Genomic DNA, 20,905 nt, shown 5'->3' with positions numbered 1-20,905 from the left:
TTTTTAAAAAAATTAGAAGATGAGCAATTACTCACAAATCAGTGTCAACCATGATAGGAAAAACTCTATTCTTCACCATGGCCTAGTCAACATATTTATCAAGCCAAGGAAAGAGGGCATCAGGAGAAACCTAACTTGCTAACAACTTGATCTTCAACTTCCAGCTTCCAGAACTATGAGAAAATAAATTTCTGTTTAAGCCATTCAGTGGTACTTTGTTATGGTAACTCTAGAAAACTAATACAATTACTATACAATTCATTATACATTTATACAATTCAGTATGTTACTGTAGAACAACGTTGAAACATTAAAAATGAATTAACCAGGGCCAGGTGCGGTGGCTCACACCTGTCATGCCAGCACTTTGGGAGGCTGAGGCGGGCGGATCACGAGGTCAAGAGTTTGAGACCAGCCTGGCCAACGTGGTGAAACCCTGTCTCTACTAAGAATACAAAATTTAGCTGGGCGTGGTGGCGCGTGCCTGTAATCCCATCTACTCCGGAGGCTGAGGCAGGAGAACTGCTTGAACCCTGGAGGTGGAGATTGCAGTGAGCCAAGATTGCACCACTGCACTCCAGCCTGGGTGACGGAGCAAGACTCTGTCTCGAACAACAACAAAATTAAATTACCCATAACTACACGGTTTAACGGCACTGAACTTCACAATGCTGAGCAAAAATGTAAGTTGCAGTAGACCACATATAGTTTGATGCCATTTATAAAAATTTTAAAAGCATAAACAGATTTTAAAGGAATATATACACATATAAACTCTAAAAGTCTAAAGAAATGCATGGCAGGGGTACATACAAAATTCAAGATAGTGGTTCCCAGAGGATGAAGAAAGGAGATACCATAGAGGTGACTACAGGGAACTTCTTTGTATGTGTATTGTTCTTAGGAAGAGGAATGGGAAAAGGGACATCATATTCTTTTTTTTTTTTTTTTTTTTTGAGACAGAGTCTCACTATGTTGCCCAGGGTGGAGTGCAATGGCGCCATCTCAGCTCACTGCAACCTCCGCCTCCAGGGTTGGAGCGATTCTCCTGCCTCAGCCTCCCGAGTAGCTGGGATTACAGGCATGCACCACCACACCCGGCTAATTGTTTTGTATTTTTAGTAGAGATGGGGTTTTGCCATGTTGGGCAGGCTGGTCTTGAACTCCCAACCCCAGGTGATCCGTCCGCCTCAGCATCCCAAAGTGCTGGGATTACAGGCGTGAGCCACTGCGCCCAGCTGGGAGATCATATTCTTTATACCTTTTGATATGTATAAAGTCATTAATTATATTTTTTTTTCAGAAAGGCTATAGACCAATAATACTGACTTTTAATTTTTTTAAAACTAGAAGGGCCATAAGAAATGGCTGAATTCAGCCATTTTATTTTACAGATTAGGGAACTGAAGACCGGAAACCTGTGTAACTTCTTCTGTTTTCTGCAAATAGCTAGACTAGAACCCAGATTTCCTGTCTTTTTATTCGAATCAATGGTTTGTGAGCATAGTTCTTAAAGAAGGAAGTGGTGATCACTCAGTTGAGTTTTTAAGCCAATTTCCAATTTCATTTCTTTCTTTCATTTCTTCTTTTTTTTTTTTTTTTGAGATGGAGTCTTCCTCTGTCGCCCACGCTGGAGCGTAGTGGCACGCGCCTGTAATCCCAGCGATTTGGGAGGGTGAGGCAGGAGAATCGTTTGAATCTGGGAGGCGGAGAATGCAGTGAGCTGAGATCGTGCCACTGCACTCCAGCCTGGCAACAGAAGGGAACTCCGTCTCAAAAACAAAACAAAACAAAACAAAACAAAACAAAACAACCACACACATAGAATTAGCTGGGCGTGCTGGCGGGTGCCACCTGTAGGATTATAAGATTACACCTGTAATCCTAACACTTTGGGAGACCAAGGTGTGGGGGAGGATCACTTGAGGCCAGGAGTTCAAGACCAGACTGGGCGACATAGTAAGACCCTGTGTCTATTTTTTTAAAAAAATTAGAAGATGAGCAATTACTCACAAATCAGTGTCAACCATGATGGGAAAAACTCTATTCTTCACCATGGCCTCGTCAACATATTTATCAACGTTTTGTTTTTTTTGATTGACTGAGATAGAGTCTGGCTCCATCACCCAGGCTAGAGTGCAGTGGAGCAATCTCGGCTCACTGCAGTCTCCTCCTCCGGGTTCAAGTAATTCTCCTCCCTCAGCCTCCCGAGTAGCTGGGATTACAGGCGCCTACCACTGCACCCGGCTAATCTTTTTTGTATCTTTAGACAGTGTTTTACCATGTTGGCCAGGCTGGTCTCGAACTTCTGACCTCACGTGATCCACCTGCCTCGACCTCCCAAAGTGCTGGGATTACAGGCATAAGCCACTGCGCCGGGCCCTCGAGATTTTAAATGAAGACGAATTAAAGATGTTGGTCAATATTTTGCCCAAATTGAAAAGGCTCATCTCTCTTAACCTAGAGGAGGTTAACTGCAGCTCATCAATCATTGCACTTACCACATTCTTTTTACCTGGACAGTCTGATTCCTCCACTAGACAGATTTCAGGTCTTGTTTTGGAATCCTCTAGATTGGTGCTTGGCACACGTAGGATGCTCAGCTAATTAATTTTTTTTTTTTTTGTAGAGATGGTGTTCTCGCTTTCTTGCCCAGGCTGGTCTTGAACTCCTGGGCTTAAACGATCCTCCCACCTTGGCCTCCCAAAGGGTTGGGATTACAGGTGTGAGCCACTGCACCTGGCCTCAACAAATACCTGTTCATCTCACAGAAACTGAATTGCATGAACAGATCATATTCCAAGGCTCCAGGAGACATTAGGAAAGGATCCAAACTAACCAGATGCTATTTAAAAGTTACAAAAAAAAAATTCCTGTTGAAAGTTTTAAAAAATACTAATCGCACAAAAGGACAGGGGAAATAGTTGACAGTGGTTCACCTAAAAAAGCACCCTTGACCTTTTTTTTTTTTTTTTTTTGTGAGTGAGGTGCTTGCAGATTTCTATGAAAAAGAAGTTAATTCTTCAGCTCCTTAATGGAACCCTGGATCTCCCAGCTATGCAGGAGGTTATGCTAGAAGTAGAACAAAGCGGAATGTACAAATTTAAGGAAGGTTACTGCCCTATGTTCTTTTGCATGGGTCTGTATCTAGCATTGGGAGCCACGTTTTGTTGTTGCTTATTGGGAGAGATAAGAATGGTATATCCACAAATAACTAAAAAAAATACATGGTAAATGCTAAAAGACAGGTGCAAAGAACACTGAGATGGCGCTTTCTTGGGTTACACAGCCAGTTTTAATGTTTCCTAATATAGAAGAGCTTTCAACAAACCTCTCAGGCAGGCTGTCTTCAAATGACATTGCTTCCCCCAAATACCTAATTTCATTTATTTCAGAACGACTCTAAATGTTAGAGGATTTTCTGAGCTTAAAAATACTGCCTTGTAATTTCTATTGGTTTTAGTTCTGCACTTTGGAGAAGAGAATAAGGCTCCGTTATTTCCAATATTATACTATTCAGTTATTTGAAGACAGCTTCCAATTTCTATGCTTAACCCTTTCCCTCTTTTTTTTTTGAGATGCAGTTTCGCTCTTGTCGCCCAGGCTGGAGTGCAATGGCGCTATCTCGGCTCACTGCAACCTCCGCCACCCGGGTTCAAGCGATTCTCCTGCCTCGGCCTCCTAAGTAGCTGGGATTACAGGTGACCGCCACCATGCCCAGCTAATTTTTTGTATTTTTAGTAGAAACGGGGGTTTCGCCATGTTGGGCAGGATGGTCTCGAACTGCTGACCTCAGGTGATCCGCCCGCCTCGGCCTCTCAAAGTGCGCTGGGATTACAGGGGAGAGCCACTGCGCCCGGCCTCCCTCGTTTATATGCAGGTTAAAAACTCCCTTGAGCCTTCAACTATTTTTTTCTTTTTTGGGGGGGGGAGTTTCGCTCTTGTTGCCCAGGCTGGAATGGCGCTATCTCGGCTCACTGCAACCTCCGCCTCTCAGGTTCAAACGATTCTCCTGAGTAGCTGGGATTACAGGCATGCGCCACCACACCCGACTAATTTTGTATTTTTAGTAGAAACAGGGTTTCACCATATTGGTCAGACTGGTCTCGAACTCCTGACCTCAGGTGATCCGCCTGCCTTAGGCCTCCCAAAGTGCTGGGATTACAGGCGTAAGCCACAGCGGCTGGTGCTTTCAACTATTTATTTGACATGGCTTCAAGCTTCCTTGCCACCCTAGTGCCGCCATCGCTCCGTTTCCCTTCCCTACCACCCTTGGGGAGTAAGGGTGAGGACTGGGGAATGGCAGAGGAAGCGTAGTTTTTCCGAAGAGCTGAAGGCAGCCTGTGATTATGACCTTAGCTCTTCCCCTTCTCTGTTTTCTGATCTCCTAATACACGTCTGTAAATATCACAAGACCCTGCAAGTCCCTCACTTATTATCTCTTGAAATCTGACGACTTTCAACCGTCCGGGCCCCACGACTCTCTCCCCGGACTAGGATCTACTCTATGGTAGTGAGCTCAGCCTTTCTAGCTCTCTAGTCCTCCCATTGCTCCATCTATGGTTTCCGGAGGCCTCACCGGAAGCCCTCGTGTGAGGCCGTGTGGGAGGCCGGAAGTTGCGGCTTCATTACTCGCCATTTCAAAATGCTGCCGAGGCCCTAGGACCTGTGACTGCCACCCCTCCCCCCACCCGGGCTCGGCGGGGGAGCGACTCATGGAGCTGCCGTAAGGTGTGGCTCTTGGCCTTCGTCGGCGGGGTGCCGGGAGCGGGAGCTGGAGAGTGAGGAGCAGGCGGCCGTACCGCCAGTTGTGCGGGTAGCGGGCGGGAGGAGCTTGAGAGGTGGGTCGGGCGGCGTGGGGAAGGCCGCGCCAGGCGGAAGAAGGGCTCGGGGGGAGGGGAAGAGTTGTGGGATGAGGGCTCGCGGAAGATAAAAGTGGAGGTGGGGTGACGTGATGTAACTTTGGCCAACAGGTGACAAACCTAAAGTCGACGTAGTTGGATTGAGTTTAAGTGGACACAACATTTGAGGACTGTTGAGGCAATTTGGAGAAAGGAGGTGGGAGAGAGGGAAGCGGGGAGAATGACATTGACGTGTCTTAAGTTTTTAAGTTAGTTTTTAGGTCTGCGGACAGTCTACCTTAGAGGCACTTGAGTGCTTGTTTGAAAATGCTTGTTTTGGCTTGGCGCGGTGGCTCACGCCTGTAATCCCAGCACTTCGGGAGGCCGAGGTGGGTGGATCTACCTGAGGACAGGAGTTCGAGACCAACCTGGCCAACCTGGTGAAGCCCCGTCTCTACTAAAAATACAAAAATATTATATGTGTGTGGTGGCGCATGCCTGTAATCCCAGCTACTCGGGAGGCTGAGGCCGGAGAATCACTTGAATCCGTGGGCGGGGGTTGCAGTGAGTCGAGATTGCGCCACTGCACTCCAGCTTGGGCTACAGAGGGAGATTCCGTCTCAAAAAAAAAAAAAGAAAAAAAAGAAAAAATGTTCGTTTTGGGGCCACACTGAAACCTACAGACAGTATCGAGATGGGGCTCAGAGAAATATATTTTAATGAGCACACCTCCCAGTGATTTTTGTATACCTTAAAGCTTGAAAACCACAGGTTTTTTTTGGTTGTGTTTTTGTTTTGTTTTTGTTTTTTTTGAGTGGAGTTTCGCTCTTTTTGCCCAGGCTGGCGTGCAGTGGCGCGATCTTGGCTCACTGCAACTTCTGCCTCACGGGTTCAAGCGATTCTTCTGCCTCAGCCTCCCGGGTCGCTGGGATTACAGGTGTGCGCCACCACGCCTGGCTAATTTTGTGTTTTATTAGAGATGAGGTTTCACCAGGTTGGCCAGGCGGTTCTCGAACTCCAGACCTCAGGTGATCCGCCCACCTCGGCCTCCGAAAGTGTTGGGATTACAGGCGTGAGCCACCGTGCCCGGCCGAAAACCACAGTTTAAAAGCGACACCCGGAGAAAATGCTGCAGCTCTGTGCTGTTGGCACGTGGAACTAGTACCTGTCAAAGATACTTGGAACCTCTTGGTGTTAAGTATTACTGTATCTCAGTTTAGATTTAGTCTTCTCTCTCCTCATACATTTTTTTTTTTTAATAGATGGGATTTCGGCCAGGCCCAGTGGCTCACACCTTTAATCCCAGCACTTTGGGAGGCCAAGGGGGCAGGTTTGCTTGAGTCTCGGAGTTCGACACCAGCCTAGGCAACAAACTGAGCCCCATCTCTGCAAAAAATAAAAAAATCAGTGTCATAGAGCGAGCTTCCAGTCCCAGCTACCCAAGAGACTGAGGTGGGAGGATTGCTTGATCCCAGGAGGTAAAGGCTGCAGCAAGCCGGGATGGAGCTACTGCACTCTAGCTTAGGCGACAGCGCGAGAGCCTGTCTCAAAAAAAGAGATGAGGTCTCACTGTGTGCTCAGGCTGCAGTGCAGTGGCTATTCACAGGTGTGATCATTGCACACTACAGCCTGAAACTCCTGGACTCTAGGGATCCTCCTGCCTCAGCCCTCCGGAATAGCTGGGACTACAGGCACAGGCCACCGGCTGCAGTTGGTTTTTTAAGATTCTATAACAATCGTTAATCTTTAATTAAAGATTTAATCTTCCCAGTTTAATCTTCCCACTTTAATCTTCCCTGGCGTCCCAGGTCCTGTAGAACACCTACGTTCTGGATTTGACTGATTAACTGCTTGCTCTCCATTTTCCCTAGTAACTTGCAGTTAGTAGGTAGGTCTAGATTTGGATTATTTATCTTTTGTTCAGGAATACTTAATAAGTGGTGTGCTAGTTTCTTGTTGCTTCATAATCAAGTAGTATATGGTGTGTGAATGACCCTCTTTTAGTGATAAGGTTGGGGATGGTGGAATGGTCAGCCTACTCCACGTGTTTTCTTTCCACCCCAACCTTTCACTCAGATGGCTTTAGCATCCCCTACCCCTGCCACTGGAGTGAAGTGGTATGATCTTGGCTCACTGCAACCTCTGCCTTCTGGGTTCAAGCTATTCTTCTGCCTCAGCCACGCAAGTAGCTGGATTACAGGCGTTGTGCCACCACGCCCAGCTAATTTTTGTATTTTCAGTAGAGAGAGGTTTTCATTATGTTGGCCAGGCTGGTCTTGAACTCCTGGCCTCAATCTGCCTGCCTTGGCCTCCCAAAGTGCTGGGATTACAGGTGTGAGCCACTGCTCCTGGCCTGGAATCTCTTGATGACTGTTGAAGAGGTGACATTTAACCTGAGACTTGAAGGTTTAGGATGAATCAGTTTTGTACAAAACTCACAGTGCTCCAAATGAAGGGACAATTTGTGCAAAGGCCCTGTTTGAGAAACTAAAAGATCAGGGTGGCTGAGGCTCAAGATACGACTAAACAGTGCAAGATAAGACTGAAAATGTGCTGAGGGGATAGACCACGTGTTTATCTTTACAGCAATAGCAAGCTGTTGAGCAGGGCCTGACACTATAGGATTTTTTTACTTTTTAAAATGCTTTTGGCAGGCTGGGCCAAGGTGGGCGGATCACCTGGTTGGGAGTTCGAGACCAGCCTGACCAACAAAAAGAAACCGCGTCTCTACTAAAAATATAAAGTTAGCTGGGTGTGATGGCGCATGCCTGTAATCCTAGCTACTCGGGAGGCTGAGGCAGGAGAATCGTTTGAACCCAGGAGGTGGAGGTTGCGGTGGACCAGGATCGCGCCATTGCACTCCAACCTGGGCAACAAGAGTGAAACTCCGTCTCAAAAAATATATGTATATAAAAAAAATACAGTGGTTGAATTAAAGAACATTGGCCTGGCATGGTGGCTCATGCCTGTAATCCCAGCACTTTGGGAGGCTGAGAAGGATTGCTTTAGCTCAGAATTTGAGACTAGCCTGGGGAACATTAAAAAAACTAGCTGGATTAGGTGGTACATGCCTGTAGTCCCAGCTACTCCAGAGGCTAAGGTGGGAGGCTTGCTTGAGCTGGGGAGGTTGAGGTTGCAGTAAGCCATGATCACGGCACTGCAGTCCAGCCTGGGCGACAGAGTGAGACCTTGTCTCAAAACATCTGTATCCATTCTGTTATTTATTCCATCTGTAATGTTATGGAATAAATAACAGAATGGATACAACTGAGGAATGAATTAGAATTCTAGAAGGAGAAAATCTAGAACAAAGAAAGAGAAAAATATAAACGAAAAACTAAGAGATAAGAAAGAACTACCATTTTAGGCTGGGCGCGGTGGCTCACGCCTGTAATCCCAGCACTTTGGGAGGCCGAGGCGGGCGGATCACGAGGTCAGGAGATCGAGACCATCCTGGCTAACACGGTGAAACCCCGTCTCTACTAAAAATACAAAAAATTAGCCAGGCGAGGTGGCGGACGCCTGTAGTCCCAGCTATGCAGGAGGCTGAGGCAGAAGAATGGCATGAACCCCGGGGGGCGGAGCCTGCAGTGAGTGGAGATCTCGCCACTGCACTCCAGCCTGTGCGACAGAGCGAGACTCCATCTCAAAAAAAAAAAAAAAAAAGAATTTTGATATGACAGTAGGAATTAATCTATGTTAGTGGAACAAAATTTCCCAAATTACATGCAACATCCCTGCTTTTTTTTTTTTTTTTTTAATAAGAGCAACTAAACTAAAAATACTTTTTAGGAATCCATTTTGATGCAGTAAAATGTATAAAAAGGAAAGCAAGGGAAATGAAAACAATAGGGTTCAGGATGATTATTATTGCAGGAAGGCAGCAAAATGGGATGGGGGATATTATCGTTAAATACAGGTTATGATCAGAGTCTTAGTTTGTGGAAGATTATTGCGTTAAAAATAATCCAGGCCAGGTGTGGTGGCTCATGCCTGTAATCCCAACACTTTCGTTGAGAGAATCACTTGAGGCCAAGAGTTTGAGACTAGCCTGGGCAACATAGCGAAATCCTGTCTCTACAAAAAATAAAAAAATTAGCCAGGAATGGTGGCGCATGCCTGTAGTCCCAGATAATCAGGAGACTGAGGTGGGAGGATTACTTGAGCCCAGGAGGTCGAGGTGGCAGTGAGCTATGTTTGTGCCACTGTACTCCAGCCTGGGTGACAGAACAATACCCTGTCTCAAAAAAATTATGACAATAAAAAGGTAAAAATAAGTAAAATGGGCCATGTGTGGATGAATAATCAGCATATGTCTTGAATAAAAGAATTATGATTAATTCTGTGTACTTGAGGTCTAATGGGAAAAAATGCTGCTAAATGGGGATGTTAGTGCTTGTCTGAGTTTGAAATCTTGACTCCAACAACTTACTCATTGGGTGATCTTGGACAAATAACTTCTGTTTCTCTTTCCTGATATGTAAAATAAGGATAATAGCTACATAATAGGGCTGTTTTGGTATTAAATGGGTTTATATGTATGCCTGGTACATAATAGGCTTGATGAGTCCTTACCATTTGTTTCAATTATCTAATACTATGGAATAAACCACCCCAAAACTTAGTGAGTTGAAACTGTCATTTTATTTATTTTTCATTCAGTGGGATGATAGGCTGAGTTGGATAGTTCTCGTGGTTTTGTGGTTTGTCATGCAGCTGTTAAGTCAGGTGCAGCTGAGGCTGGAACGTGTGTGATGCTTTGTTTTGTTTTCTTTCTTTTTTTTAAGGACACCTCGAGACCGTTGAGTAAGTGCTTTGTTGTAGTCAGGTGGCAACTGGGGCTGGAAGATGTGTGGTGCTTTGGAGGGTATGGCTAAGAGTCTGGGCTCAGCTGGGCAACTGCACCTCCCTCTCCTTGTAGCCTTTTTGTGTAGTCTCCAGTAGAGTAGCCAGATTTCAAGCACCTCCAAAAGTACAAAACATGAGCCTGCCAGGCCTGGAATTGTCACATTATCACCTGCTGCATTCTATTTATTAAGTCATAGGGCCAGTTAGGGAGCGTGGTTCATTGGGAGCCATTTTTGGAAATGGTCTGCGCATTATAATTAATGTTTCTATCTACCATGTTGCTCTACCATGTATGTAGTTGTCAGATTTAGACACTGGAAATGTATAAATAAACAGTTACAAATTCCTGTCCACTTGTAGTTTATATTTTACATAATAAATAATTAAAATATGTAGTGTTTTGGTTGGTAAAAAGGTTGGTAGGGAAAAATAAAGCAGGGAAGGAGATAGGGAATACAAGCGGTTGGGAGTTTTAGTTTTAAAAATGGGTGTTCATATGAGGCCTTGTTGACAAACTGTCATTTGAGCATAGACAAAAAGAAGGATAAGAATTAGAGGGCAGGCTAGGAGTGGTGGCCCATGCCTGTAATCCCAGGGATTATAGCACTTTGGGAGGCTGAAGCAGGAGGATCACTTGAGCCCAGGAGTTTGAGACCAGCCTGGGCAACATAGCAAGACCCCGTCTCTACAAAAAATAAATTAGCTGGGCATGGTGGCATGCACCTGTAGTCCCAACTACTTGGGAGGCTGGGGTGGGAGGACTGCTTGAGCCCAGGAGGTTGAAAGGCTGCAGTGAGCTGTGATTGTGCCACTGCACTCCAGCCTGAGTGACAGAGTGAGACTCCATCACACACACACACAAAAAGCAAATGAGGAAGTAGGTGATGAGATCAATAGCCACCCATTAAAAGCCAGGTTTTAAATTTTTTTTTTTTTTTTTGAAACAGAATCTTGCTCTGTCACCAGGCTGTAGTGCAGTGGCACGATCTTGGCTCACTGCAACTTCCGCCTCCCAAGTTCAGGCGATTCTCCTGTCTCAGCCTCCCGAGTAGTTGGGACTACAGGCGTGTGCCACCACACCTGGCTAATTTTTGTATTTTTAGTAGAGACGGTTTCACCATTTTGGCCAGGATAGTCTTGATCTCTTGACCTCATGATCCGCCTGCCTCATCTGGGGAGTACAGTCCCAAAGTGCTGGGATTATAGGCGTGAGCCACCATGCCTGGCCCACTTCTGAATTTTAAATTGTGCTTGTTTCCTATTTGACTTATTTTATAGCAAAGTAAGGTAGGAATTTATACTTGATTACAGCTATAAGCCTTTTCAGAAGCATGAGGGATCTTGTTATCTTCAGCCAGTGTATTTACTGATTGTCTTTTTTTTTTTTTTGAGATGGAGTTTCACTCTTGTAACCCAGGCTGGAGTGCAATGGCGCGATCTCAGCTCACTGCAACCTCCGCCTCCCAGGTTCAAGTGATTCTCCTGCCTCAGCCTCCTGAGTAGCTGGGATTACAGGCATGTGCCACCACGCCTGGCTAATTTTTGTAGCTTTAATAGAGATGGGGTTTCACCATGTTGGCCAGGCTGGTGTTGAACTCCTGACCTCAGGTGATCCACCTTCCTCAGCCTCCCAAAGTGCTGGGATTACAGGCATGGGCCAGTGTGCCTGGCTGATAGTCTTAAAAAAATTTTTTTTTGTCCAGGCGTGGTGGCTCATGCCTGTAATCCCAGCACTTTGGGAGGCTGAGGTGGGCGGATCACGAGGTCAGGAGATCAAGACCATCCTGGCTAACATGGTGAAACCCCGTCTCTACTAAATACACAAAATTAGCTGGGCGTGGTGGCAGGCGCCTGTAGTCCCAGCTACTCGGGAGGCTGAGGCAGGAGAATGGTGTGAACCCAGGAGGCGGAGCTTGCAGTGAGCCGAGATCATGCCACTGCACTCCAGCCTGGGCGACAGAGCGAGACTCCATCTAAAAAAAATTTTTTTTTTTTTTTTTTTTTTTTTGAGACAGGGTATTGCTTTGTCACCCAGGCTGGAGTGCAGTGGCACAGTCTTGGCTCACTGCAACCTCCACCTTGCTGGTTCAGGTGATTCTCATGCCTCAGCTTCCTTAGTAGTTGGGACTGCAGGCTTGTGCCATGCCCAGCTAGTTGTTGTATTTTTAGTAGAGACAGGGTTTTGCCCTGTTGCCCAGTCTGGCCTCTGTTAGAAATAAATTTTCGAAGCTGCAAATGAATATCACTCAAACATAAATTTAATTTTCTCAGCAAGGCAATTTTACTTCTATGGAAGGGTGCATCTCACGGATGGAGCAATGGTGAGAGCACACCTGAACAAGGGAGGGGAAGGGGTTCTTATCCCTGACACAGGTAGCCCCTACTTCTGTGTTGTTCCCGTATTGGCTAGGGTTGGACCGCACAGTCTAAGCTAATACTGATGGGCTATTTTAAAGAGAGCAGGGGTATGAGCTGGAGTGGCTGGGCGAGTAGTATGGCGGGAAGAACAGTTACAGAACAGGTGACTCAGGATGACTCAGGTCAAGGGAGGTGACCAGGAGTGACTCAGGATGGAGCAGGTGATAGAAGCTAGGAGGGGGTTGTTTACTGAAACTAGGGGCAAGGAGATGAAGAGAATGAGGAAGTTAAACTTTTAAAGTTTTAAATGAAGAACAAAGAACAGGGGAGCTGAACATACAGATACATTGGTTTTTTGGAGAGCATCTCAGAACTCATTGTACTTAACAATTTACAGGCTAAAACCTTTGAAGAGGAATTTATTAAATCCTACATCTCAAACTCCTGACCTCAGGTGATCTGCCCGTCTTAGTCTCCCAAACTGTTAGGATTACAGGCGTGAGCCACTGCACCTGGCCTATTCTAGGCGCCATTTACCCTTTCCCTGATGTGGCTTGTTAGTCATCAGTTTTAATAATTGACTGTTGCCTTTTGTTAGAAAAAGGCATAAATGAAGGTTAACTTAAGTTTATTTAAAAATCTATTTTCCGGCTGGGCATGGTGGCTCACGCCTGTAATCCCAGCACTTTGGGAGGCTGAGGTGGGCGGATCACGAGGTCAGGAGTTTGAGACCAGCCTGACCAACAGGGTGAAACCCCGCCTCTACTAAAAATACAATAATGAGCTGGGCGTGGTGGCGTGTGCCTGTAATCCCAGCTACTCAGGAGGCTGAGGCAGGAGAATCGCTTGAACCCAGGAAGCAGAGGTTGCAGTGAGCCGAGATCGTGCCATTGCGCTTCAGCCTGGGGGACAGCGAGACTGTGTCTCAAAATAAATAAATAATCTATCTTCCTTCTCTGTAGCTTTTGTTTTTTTTTAAGGATAAAAGGTAGGTGAAAGATTTTCATTGAACTTTACTCTGTATTTCACTTCATGCTACATCTTTTCTTTGATGATATATGTCCATCTCGGTTTAACCCGTTTTGTAGGTTTGTAATTGCTATGTTTTTTTCTGGGGTCGGTACATTTACAAGCTGTTTTAACTGGTACTTAAAATGTTGACTCTTAGTTTTCTGTGGTCCTTTGTCAAGACATGTTCCAACATGTTGTAGAGGTTTTCCTAGAAGTCCTTTTGGAATCTTAAAACCTGTGACTTACCTTGGTAAATCCCCAGTCTTGCACCTAGAGAGTGCTCCACCTGATAACCATTGGGGAGATAATGATTTGACTTTCAGCTAAAACGGTTTACTGATTAACATCAGTTGGAGGTTGGAGCGTGCCTGAAACTGTTTCTGTTTCAGCCTTCACCTGAGAGAAGCTTGGACGATTCTTACTCTTAATTAAATCAGAACTAGAAAGTAGTCAGAAGATATGCAGAACCTCAGCAAGGGTATACAGCATTTGTGTACGGTGCTCCATTATATGTGTCATATGTGTCTTTTACTTCTGCTGGTTGCCTTTGTGTGAATGCTAAATAGGGAATTTTCTGCATTAGAATAGATGTTATAAATTTTTTTTTCTATTTAGTTTTACCAACAGACTGCAGTTTCTTCACTACCAAAATGACATCATTTTCCACCTCTGCCCAGTGTTCAACATCTGACAGTGCTTGCAGGATCTCTCCTGGACAAATCAATCAGGTAAATCATTTTGGGTATTTCTAGTTTTTTGTTTTTTTTTTTTAATTTTTAAAAAGTTTAGCTGTCTCATGACTGTAATCCCAGCACTTTGAGAAGTCAAGGCAGGAAGCTTACTTGAAGCCAGGTGTTTGAGACCAGCCTTGGCAACATAGTGAGACCTGTATCTCTACAAAACATTTCTAAAAGAAAAAATTAGCTAGGTGCAGTGGGGTGTGCCTTTAGTTCTAGCTACTTGGGAGCCTGAGGCGGGATGATCCCTTGAGCCCAGGAGTTCAAAGCTGCAGTGAATTATGATCACAACCAGTGCACCCCAGGCTGGGCAAGAGAGTGAGACCTTGTCTCTTTTTTAAAAAAAGTAGGGGAGGTGGGGGTTGTGCTGGACGAGGTGGGTCATGCCTATAATCCCAGCACTTTGGGAGGCGGAGGTAGGCAGGTCTCTTGAGCCCAGGGGTTTGAGAACAGCCAGGGAAACATGGTGAAACCCCCTCTCTACAAAAAAATACAAAAATTACCTGGATATGGTGGTGTGCACCTGTAGTCCCAGCTACTCTGGAGGCTGAAGTGGGAGGATCAGTTGAGTCTGGGAGGTTGAGGCTGCAGTGACCTGTGATCACACCACTGCACTCCAGCCAAGGTGACAGAGCAAGACCTTGCCTCAAAAAACAAAAGCGGGGGGAGCTGTTTAAAGAGGCTCTCTTGTTCCATAGTTTCAGAAACCTACTTGAAATGTAAATAGCACATTTATTTTATGTTTATATCAGGTACGACCAAAACTGCCACTTTTGAAGATTTTGCATGCAGCAGGTGCGCAAGGTGAAATGTTCACTGTTAAAGAGGTAAGCCATCAAATAAAATTCTCTTTTTTTTTTTTTTTTTTTTTGAGATGGAGTCTCCCTCTTTTGCCCAGGCTGGAGTGCAGTGGTGCGATCTCAGATCACTGCAAGCTCCGCCTCCTGGGTTCACGCCATTCTCCTGCCTCAGCCTCCCGAGTAGCTGGGATTACAGGTGCCTGCCGCCACGCCCGGCTAATTTTTTGTATTTTTAGTAGAGATGGGGTTTCACCGTGTTAGCCAGGATGGTCTCGGTCTCCTGACCTCGTGATCCATCCGCCTTGGCCTCCCAAAGTGCTGGGATTACAAGCATGAGCCACCGCGCCCGGCCAAATTCTCAGTTTTAAGAACAGTTGAGAAGTAGAAGCCAGTGAATATGTAGTTTTGAAATCAGGCCTAAGAAAGGAAGTTCTACTCCTGAGGTATCAGAGGGGCAACTTTTACTCTGTTTTAAAGACTGTTAGGTTGAACATCATATTTCCTTTCTTTTGAAGTGTGTTATAAGATAAACATAAGATGAACCATGAATTCATTGATCGTAGAGTTAAAATGCAGAGCAAGTAAAGATTAAAAAGACACTGGGCCTGGCACCATAGCTCACGCCTGCAATCCCAGTATTTTGGGAGGCTGAGGTGGATGGATTGCATGAACCCAGGATTTTGAGACCAGCCTGGGCAACATGATGAAACCCTGTCTCTAAAAAAAAAAAAAAAAAATACAAAAATTGGGCGGGCGTGGTGGTCTGCTCGTTTAGTCCCAGCAGCTACATGGGAGGCTGAGGTGGGAGGATTGCTTGAACCCAGAAGGTGAAGGTTGCAATGAGGTGCACTCCAGCTTGGTTGATAGAATGAGAGACCCTGTCTCAGAAAAAAAAGACACTGTCTGATTTACAGGCTGTATTTCGAGGCAGGAATTAAATGCAGTAGTTTTTATTATAAATGTGTCAGATATGGTGGCTCACGCCTGTAATCCCAGCACTTTGCGAGGCTGAGGTGGGCAGATCACCTGAGGTCAGGAGTTCGAGACCAGCCTGACCAACATGGAGAAACCCCATCTCTACTAAAAATACAAAACTAGCTGGGCGTGGTTGTAATCCCAGCTACTTGGGAGGCTGAGGCAGGAGAATTTCTTGAACCTGGGAGGCGGAGGTTGCGGTGAGCCAAGATTGCGCCATTGAACTCCATCCTGGGCAACAAGAGCAAAACTCCATCTCAAAAAAAAAAAAAAAGTATCAGACATTCTTCTGAGCACTGTGAGTTATTTTAAACACTTATGCATTTAAATAACTTATTTAGCTTCTGAAGTTTTTTAAAAAACAATTTGTATTCTTTAAGTGGAAAAGACTCAGTATTAAAATGTTAATGTTGGGAACTGCTTTCATTTGGTGGGGTGGATATCTAACCCTTCCTAAAGAGAAGAAACAAAATTATCAGGCTTTTTTTTTTTTTTTGAACTTAAAACCTTCACACCTATCAACACTGCCACACTCCAGAACCATTACACTTCTCAAGGAGACAAATCTGGAGGCATTTCTGATTTTTTAGAATACCTATATTACTTTTACAATTTTAAATTAAGCACATCGTTTTGGAGTATAAAATTTGACACGTAAGACCTTTTTTTCCCCAAACTTATTAAAGTCTGGAATTTTTTTTTTTTTTTTTTAGTTTTATCCTTTTATTGAAGCTTACAATTTCACTGAACTTTTGGCCCCAAATGAAAAAAATGCAAATTAAAAAAAGTATTGGCAAGGAGAGGTGACCACTGTCCCCTGGAGATCGAAGCCGAGCAGAGCGTGGCAGGCAAGTGAGGGATCCCAGCTGCGGAGGCAGTAGCCTGGCCAAAGATGCCCAGGGAGCAGATTTGTCTGAGCAGGGCCAGCCCCAGGCAGCTAGAAGTTAATACCCAAGGATTTATGGGTGTGATGGAATCCAAGCCACTGGTCCCAGGGGCAAATCTCTCTCATGCTTGGTCAGATTCCACTTTGGAGAAAATGGGCTCATGTGACAGGATGGCCTGGTGAGGGAACACAGGTGCTAATGGTAACAGGCCAATGAGCACTCACCACTGGCATCAGGGTGGAGCTCAGCTGACTGGACACTAACTCCATTACAAGGACCAGAATCTCCTGCGTCTGGTGTCAGGCTGTGCCACTCAACTGCTCATGGCCTTCGGGACATTCAGCTTTCATCCTCTCCTTCATCAGGCCCCTACCTGTGTGGCCTCAGCCCTGGTCCTCACTATTTGGTGGCTGTGATGCAGGACTCTCAACCCTCTTTTGGAACAGTGTTGCATCAAGCAAGGGAGAATGTTCTTCTAGAGGGACAGGAAAAGAAGAGAGAGGTCCACGTACTTCTCTCACTCTAGGAAGCCAGGAAAGGTCCCTGGTGCACTCCACTCTCCACAGATGGGTTGGGTCATAGCATCCGAGCTGTCATGGTGACGACGTCCTTGAAGCTGAGCCGAATGTTGCCTTGTACAGCTGTGTCCTTCTCCCGGAAGGCCTCTGTCGGCATCTGCAGCTGGGTGCACACCTGGATGAAGCAATCAAGCTGTCTGGCAGGATTGACAGAGCGTGGGCAGTAGCTGGAGACCAGTAGCTGGGTGAACTGGGGGCTCAGGTTGTAGCCCTTTTGGGACAGAGCTTGCTGCAGCTCTGTGTAGCTAATGGAGCCTCAGTTGTCCCAGTCATAACTGCTGGAAGAGCTGCTTCCACTGCTGGATGAATTTCCACAGGGCTGAGAAGCCGTAGACATTGATGTGGCCTGATTAGGTCTTGTCAAACATGTTTATCATCATGAGGCAGGTCTTATCATTGAACAAGGACCAGTTGCAGTTGACCAGAGCCTGCTTCACCTCCTGCATGGAGATAAAGCCACTGTGATCAGAGTCACCGACTGGAACCAGGAGTAGGCCTCATCCATATTGGGAGGGGAGCCACCCTGTCCATGAGGCCTGGGCTGCTGGGCACCGTAGGAATTTGGAGGTGGCTGACCCTAGGGGCCCCCTGGAGCTGTACCATCATTTGGTCCTCCTGGAGTTCCAGAGGGGAACATCCCAGGATTGAGGTGTCCATAGGGCCCTCTACCAGCTGGTGGTCCATAAGGCCCTACAGGGGCAGGACCCCCATAGCCGCCACCAGGGGGTAGCACGCTGCCATACTGCCCTCCACTATTGGGGGGGGTCCAAGGTAGTAGCTACCTGGAGGGGTTCCTGGCGCTTGCCCTACATCTCCAGGGCAGCCCTGCCCATACAGATAGCTGGCTGTGGCAATTCTGATGTCACACGCAGGCAAGGGGTAAAGTCTGGATTTTAATATCATTATAGTGGTTATGATGAATTATGCCATCTCCTTCATTTAGCATGGCAGAGTTTGCCTGAGTTTACACGATGAGCTTTCTGTTATGAACCTTGCCTCTATCTATTGCATAAAGGGAATTTCCTGATTTTTATTATTTATTTATTTAGAGCCAGGGTCTTACTCTGTCACCCATGCTGGAGTGCAGTGGTGGTATCTCAGCTCACTGCAACCTCCGCTTCCCAGGTTCAAGTGATCCTCCCGCCTCAGCCTTCCTAGTAGCTGGGACTACAAGCGTGCCTCACCACACCTGGCTAAGTTTTGTATGTTACGTAGAGACAGGTTTTGCCATGTTGCCCAGGCTGGTATCAAACTCCTGGGTTCAAGCAATTTGCCCGCCTTGGCCTCCCAAAGTGCTGGGATTACAGGTGTGAACCACTTCAGCCGACTAAATTTTTATTTGATAAACACTTGGATTTTATGTTTTGTCCACTTACAATGCTGATGGCTCTTATTAAACATTGTACTTCATTTGCCAAAAAGAATTATTATGTGAACACATATCAAAAGCCTTAAGTCGTTTATGTGCCCTGGACTGGGAAAATATTTTTATAATCCAGGCAAATTACTCTAGTAATAGAATAGACTTCTTTATTTGGACTTCTGAGAAAATTTTTAAGAGGATACTAGGTAAATTCACTGCTTTTTCTCATTGTCAGATCAGTTCATTTCTGTGCTGAAAAGTCTTTGTCTGTTAATTGTCAGAAAGACAATGAGTAGATGGACCTAGTAGTTGGGAGCGGCTTTCCTGTTGTAGGACCCCTTACACAAACTTTGACAGTCTTGTAAATATGTTATTTCTTTCTTTAGCAAACTAACTTACCTTACCTCCTCTAATGAATTTGTGTTTTTGGTAGCAGCTGGACAGATCACAACATGGTATTTTATTCCACACAGGTCATGCACTATTTAGGTCAGTACATAATGGTGAAGCAACTTTATGATCAGCAGGAGCAGCATATGGTATATTGTGGTGGAGATCTTTTGGGAGAACTACTGGGACGTCAGAGCTTCTCCGTGAAAGACCCAAGGTAAAAACAGTGAGGGCTTGCGTATCTTTTTGGGTGCTTATACCTAGCCACTTAATTTCTATGGGTTATTAATATTTATTACTTCACTCAACAAATATGTAAGGGCCTACATATGTTAGGTAGCCTATGAGGCACTGAGAATATGGTAGTGAGCGACACACAGTCTGATTTTATGGAGTATACAGAGTAGTGAGTCAGTAGATGCTCTTGCCCATCTTAGTCAAATAATCACACTAATTCATGGTAAACCTACACTATGGTAAGTGCTACAGAAAAGATACATGAAGCAGGGAGTGGGTGGGATTTAGAGTGTTAGAGGTCAAGAAAATGTTCTTTTGAGGAAGTGAAATTTCAGCCAAAAGCTGAAAGATAGATAATTAAGTAGTCGATCAGAGAGTTTGAGGTTGATTGAACACCATGTGTAAAGGCCTGGGTAGGAGGAAGCTTGATGTGACTAGGTTAGAATTTTGTGAAATAATTGTTGGAGAGGGAGGAAGAGTGAGCAGATGAGAGAAATGTAGAATTGCTGGGCAGTTAGAGGTTGATGATGAGCCTGGTAAGAATCACAGTAGGGCTAACCTGACCTGTTACTTTTCTCCAGCTGCATGGGGTGTAAGTTATTAGCTTATATAGTCAAAAGCTAATTAGTAATTTAGAAGCTCTCTTTCTCTATAGCTTTGATGACTGCTGCTTCTGAGCTCATTCTGTCTTACACTAAGACTTCCCTTAGCTGGGTGTGGTGGCTCAAGCCTGTAATTCCAGCACTTTGGGAGGCTGAGGTGGGTGGATCACCTGATGTCAGGAGTTCAAGACCAGCCTGGCCAACATAAGTGAAACGCCGTCTCTACTAAAAATACAAAAAATTAGCTGGGCGTGGTGGCGGGCGCCTATAATCCTAGCTAGTAGGGAGGCTGAGGCAGGAGAATTGCCTGAGTCCGGGAGGCAGAGATTGCAGTGAGCTGAGATTGTGCCATGGCACTCCAGCCTGGGCAATAAGAGCAAAACTCCGTCTCCAAAAAAAAAAAGACTCTCCTCCACCCCCACTCTCCAATTACAATGTGAAACTTCAGTCCTGGAAGGGAGGAATAGTTTCCAAAAGAGATTTCCCCACTTGGATTACTGTTCGCTAATCAAATAAAATGTAAATTAATCAGTTTTTTAATGGGGGCAGAGTAACACAGGGGCCTGGGCATTAACATCTTAATATTTAAATAATTAAAAACTGTTCTGGGAAAAAGATTCTGCCTCTGTATGCCTTACAGAGAGACTTGGGAGATAACATCAGAAATACATTTAATATTTAACGGCAAACCACTGATATCTTCATAGTGGCATTTGGGGTTGTTAATTTTTTATCTTCTCTCTTTAACAGCCCTCTCTATGATATGCTAAGAAAGAATCTTGTCACTTTAGCCACTGCTACTACAGGTATGTCACATCATATTTCTTCAGTCTGTATCACAGCTTTGAGTTCAAGGGGGCAAATGATGGGAAAACAAAGAAGAAGAAGGTGGAAATGGAATGCTATCTTTGGCATGACTGGGAGAAATACATACTACCTGTCACACAGAATGTTATGTTATTAACTTTTTACTGAAAAATCAAACATAGAGTAGAAGGATTTCCACTTTCTAGACGTACTGTTAACGTTTTGTCATATTGCTTCATCTAGACACACTTTTAAAAATCTCTAGCAGATAAGGACTTTTTTCTCCAAACATTCAATATCATTATTACACATAACAAATTTAACATGTAATTCCATAATCCTATTTCATAGCCAGTTTATGTATCATTTCCCCCAGTTATCTCAAAAATACCTTGTATTTTTGTCTTACTTGAATTAAGATCCAAAGTCCACACATTGCCTTTGGTTGATATGTCTCATAAGTGTCTTTAA

General features: G+C 45.0%; 1 protein-coding gene and 1 pseudogene across 11 annotated transcripts in view; one reads left to right on the top strand and one right to left on the bottom strand.

The window, feature by feature from the left end:
• Window positions 1–2,118: 2,118 nt before the first annotated feature.
• Window positions 2,119–20,905, top strand: part of MDM4 (MDM4 regulator of p53) — a 44,211-nt gene continuing 25,424 nt past the window's right edge. The window contains exons 1-6 of one of the 11 annotated variants that reach the window (XM_055109302.2): window positions 2,143–4,731; window positions 6,650–6,729; window positions 13,674–13,786; window positions 14,548–14,622; window positions 18,872–19,005; window positions 20,378–20,433. In XM_055109302.2, the coding sequence (XP_054965277.1) occupies window positions 13,709–13,786; window positions 14,548–14,622; window positions 18,872–19,005; window positions 20,378–20,433 (343 nt within the window). In that variant the 5' untranslated portion in view covers window positions 2,143–4,731; window positions 6,650–6,729; window positions 13,674–13,708. Of the gene's footprint in view, window positions 4,842–4,867; window positions 5,059–6,649; window positions 6,730–13,673; window positions 13,787–14,547; window positions 14,623–18,871; window positions 19,006–20,377; window positions 20,434–20,905 lie in introns of those variants that run through there. The other 10 variants (XM_034944668.3, XM_063597675.1, XM_055109300.2 and 7 more) reach the window with 10 other exon arrangements.
• On the bottom strand, window positions 14,631–18,861 carry LOC103786850 (peflin-like; annotated as a pseudogene).

The sequence above is a fragment of the Pan paniscus genome, chromosome 1 (genome assembly GCF_029289425.2).
Source record: "Pan paniscus chromosome 1, NHGRI_mPanPan1-v2.0_pri, whole genome shotgun sequence".
In the NCBI taxonomy this organism is placed as follows: Eukaryota; Metazoa; Chordata; class Mammalia; order Primates; family Hominidae; genus Pan; species Pan paniscus.
Note: the sequence above shows the minus strand (reverse complement) of the source record. Positions and strands in the feature narration are given on the sequence as shown.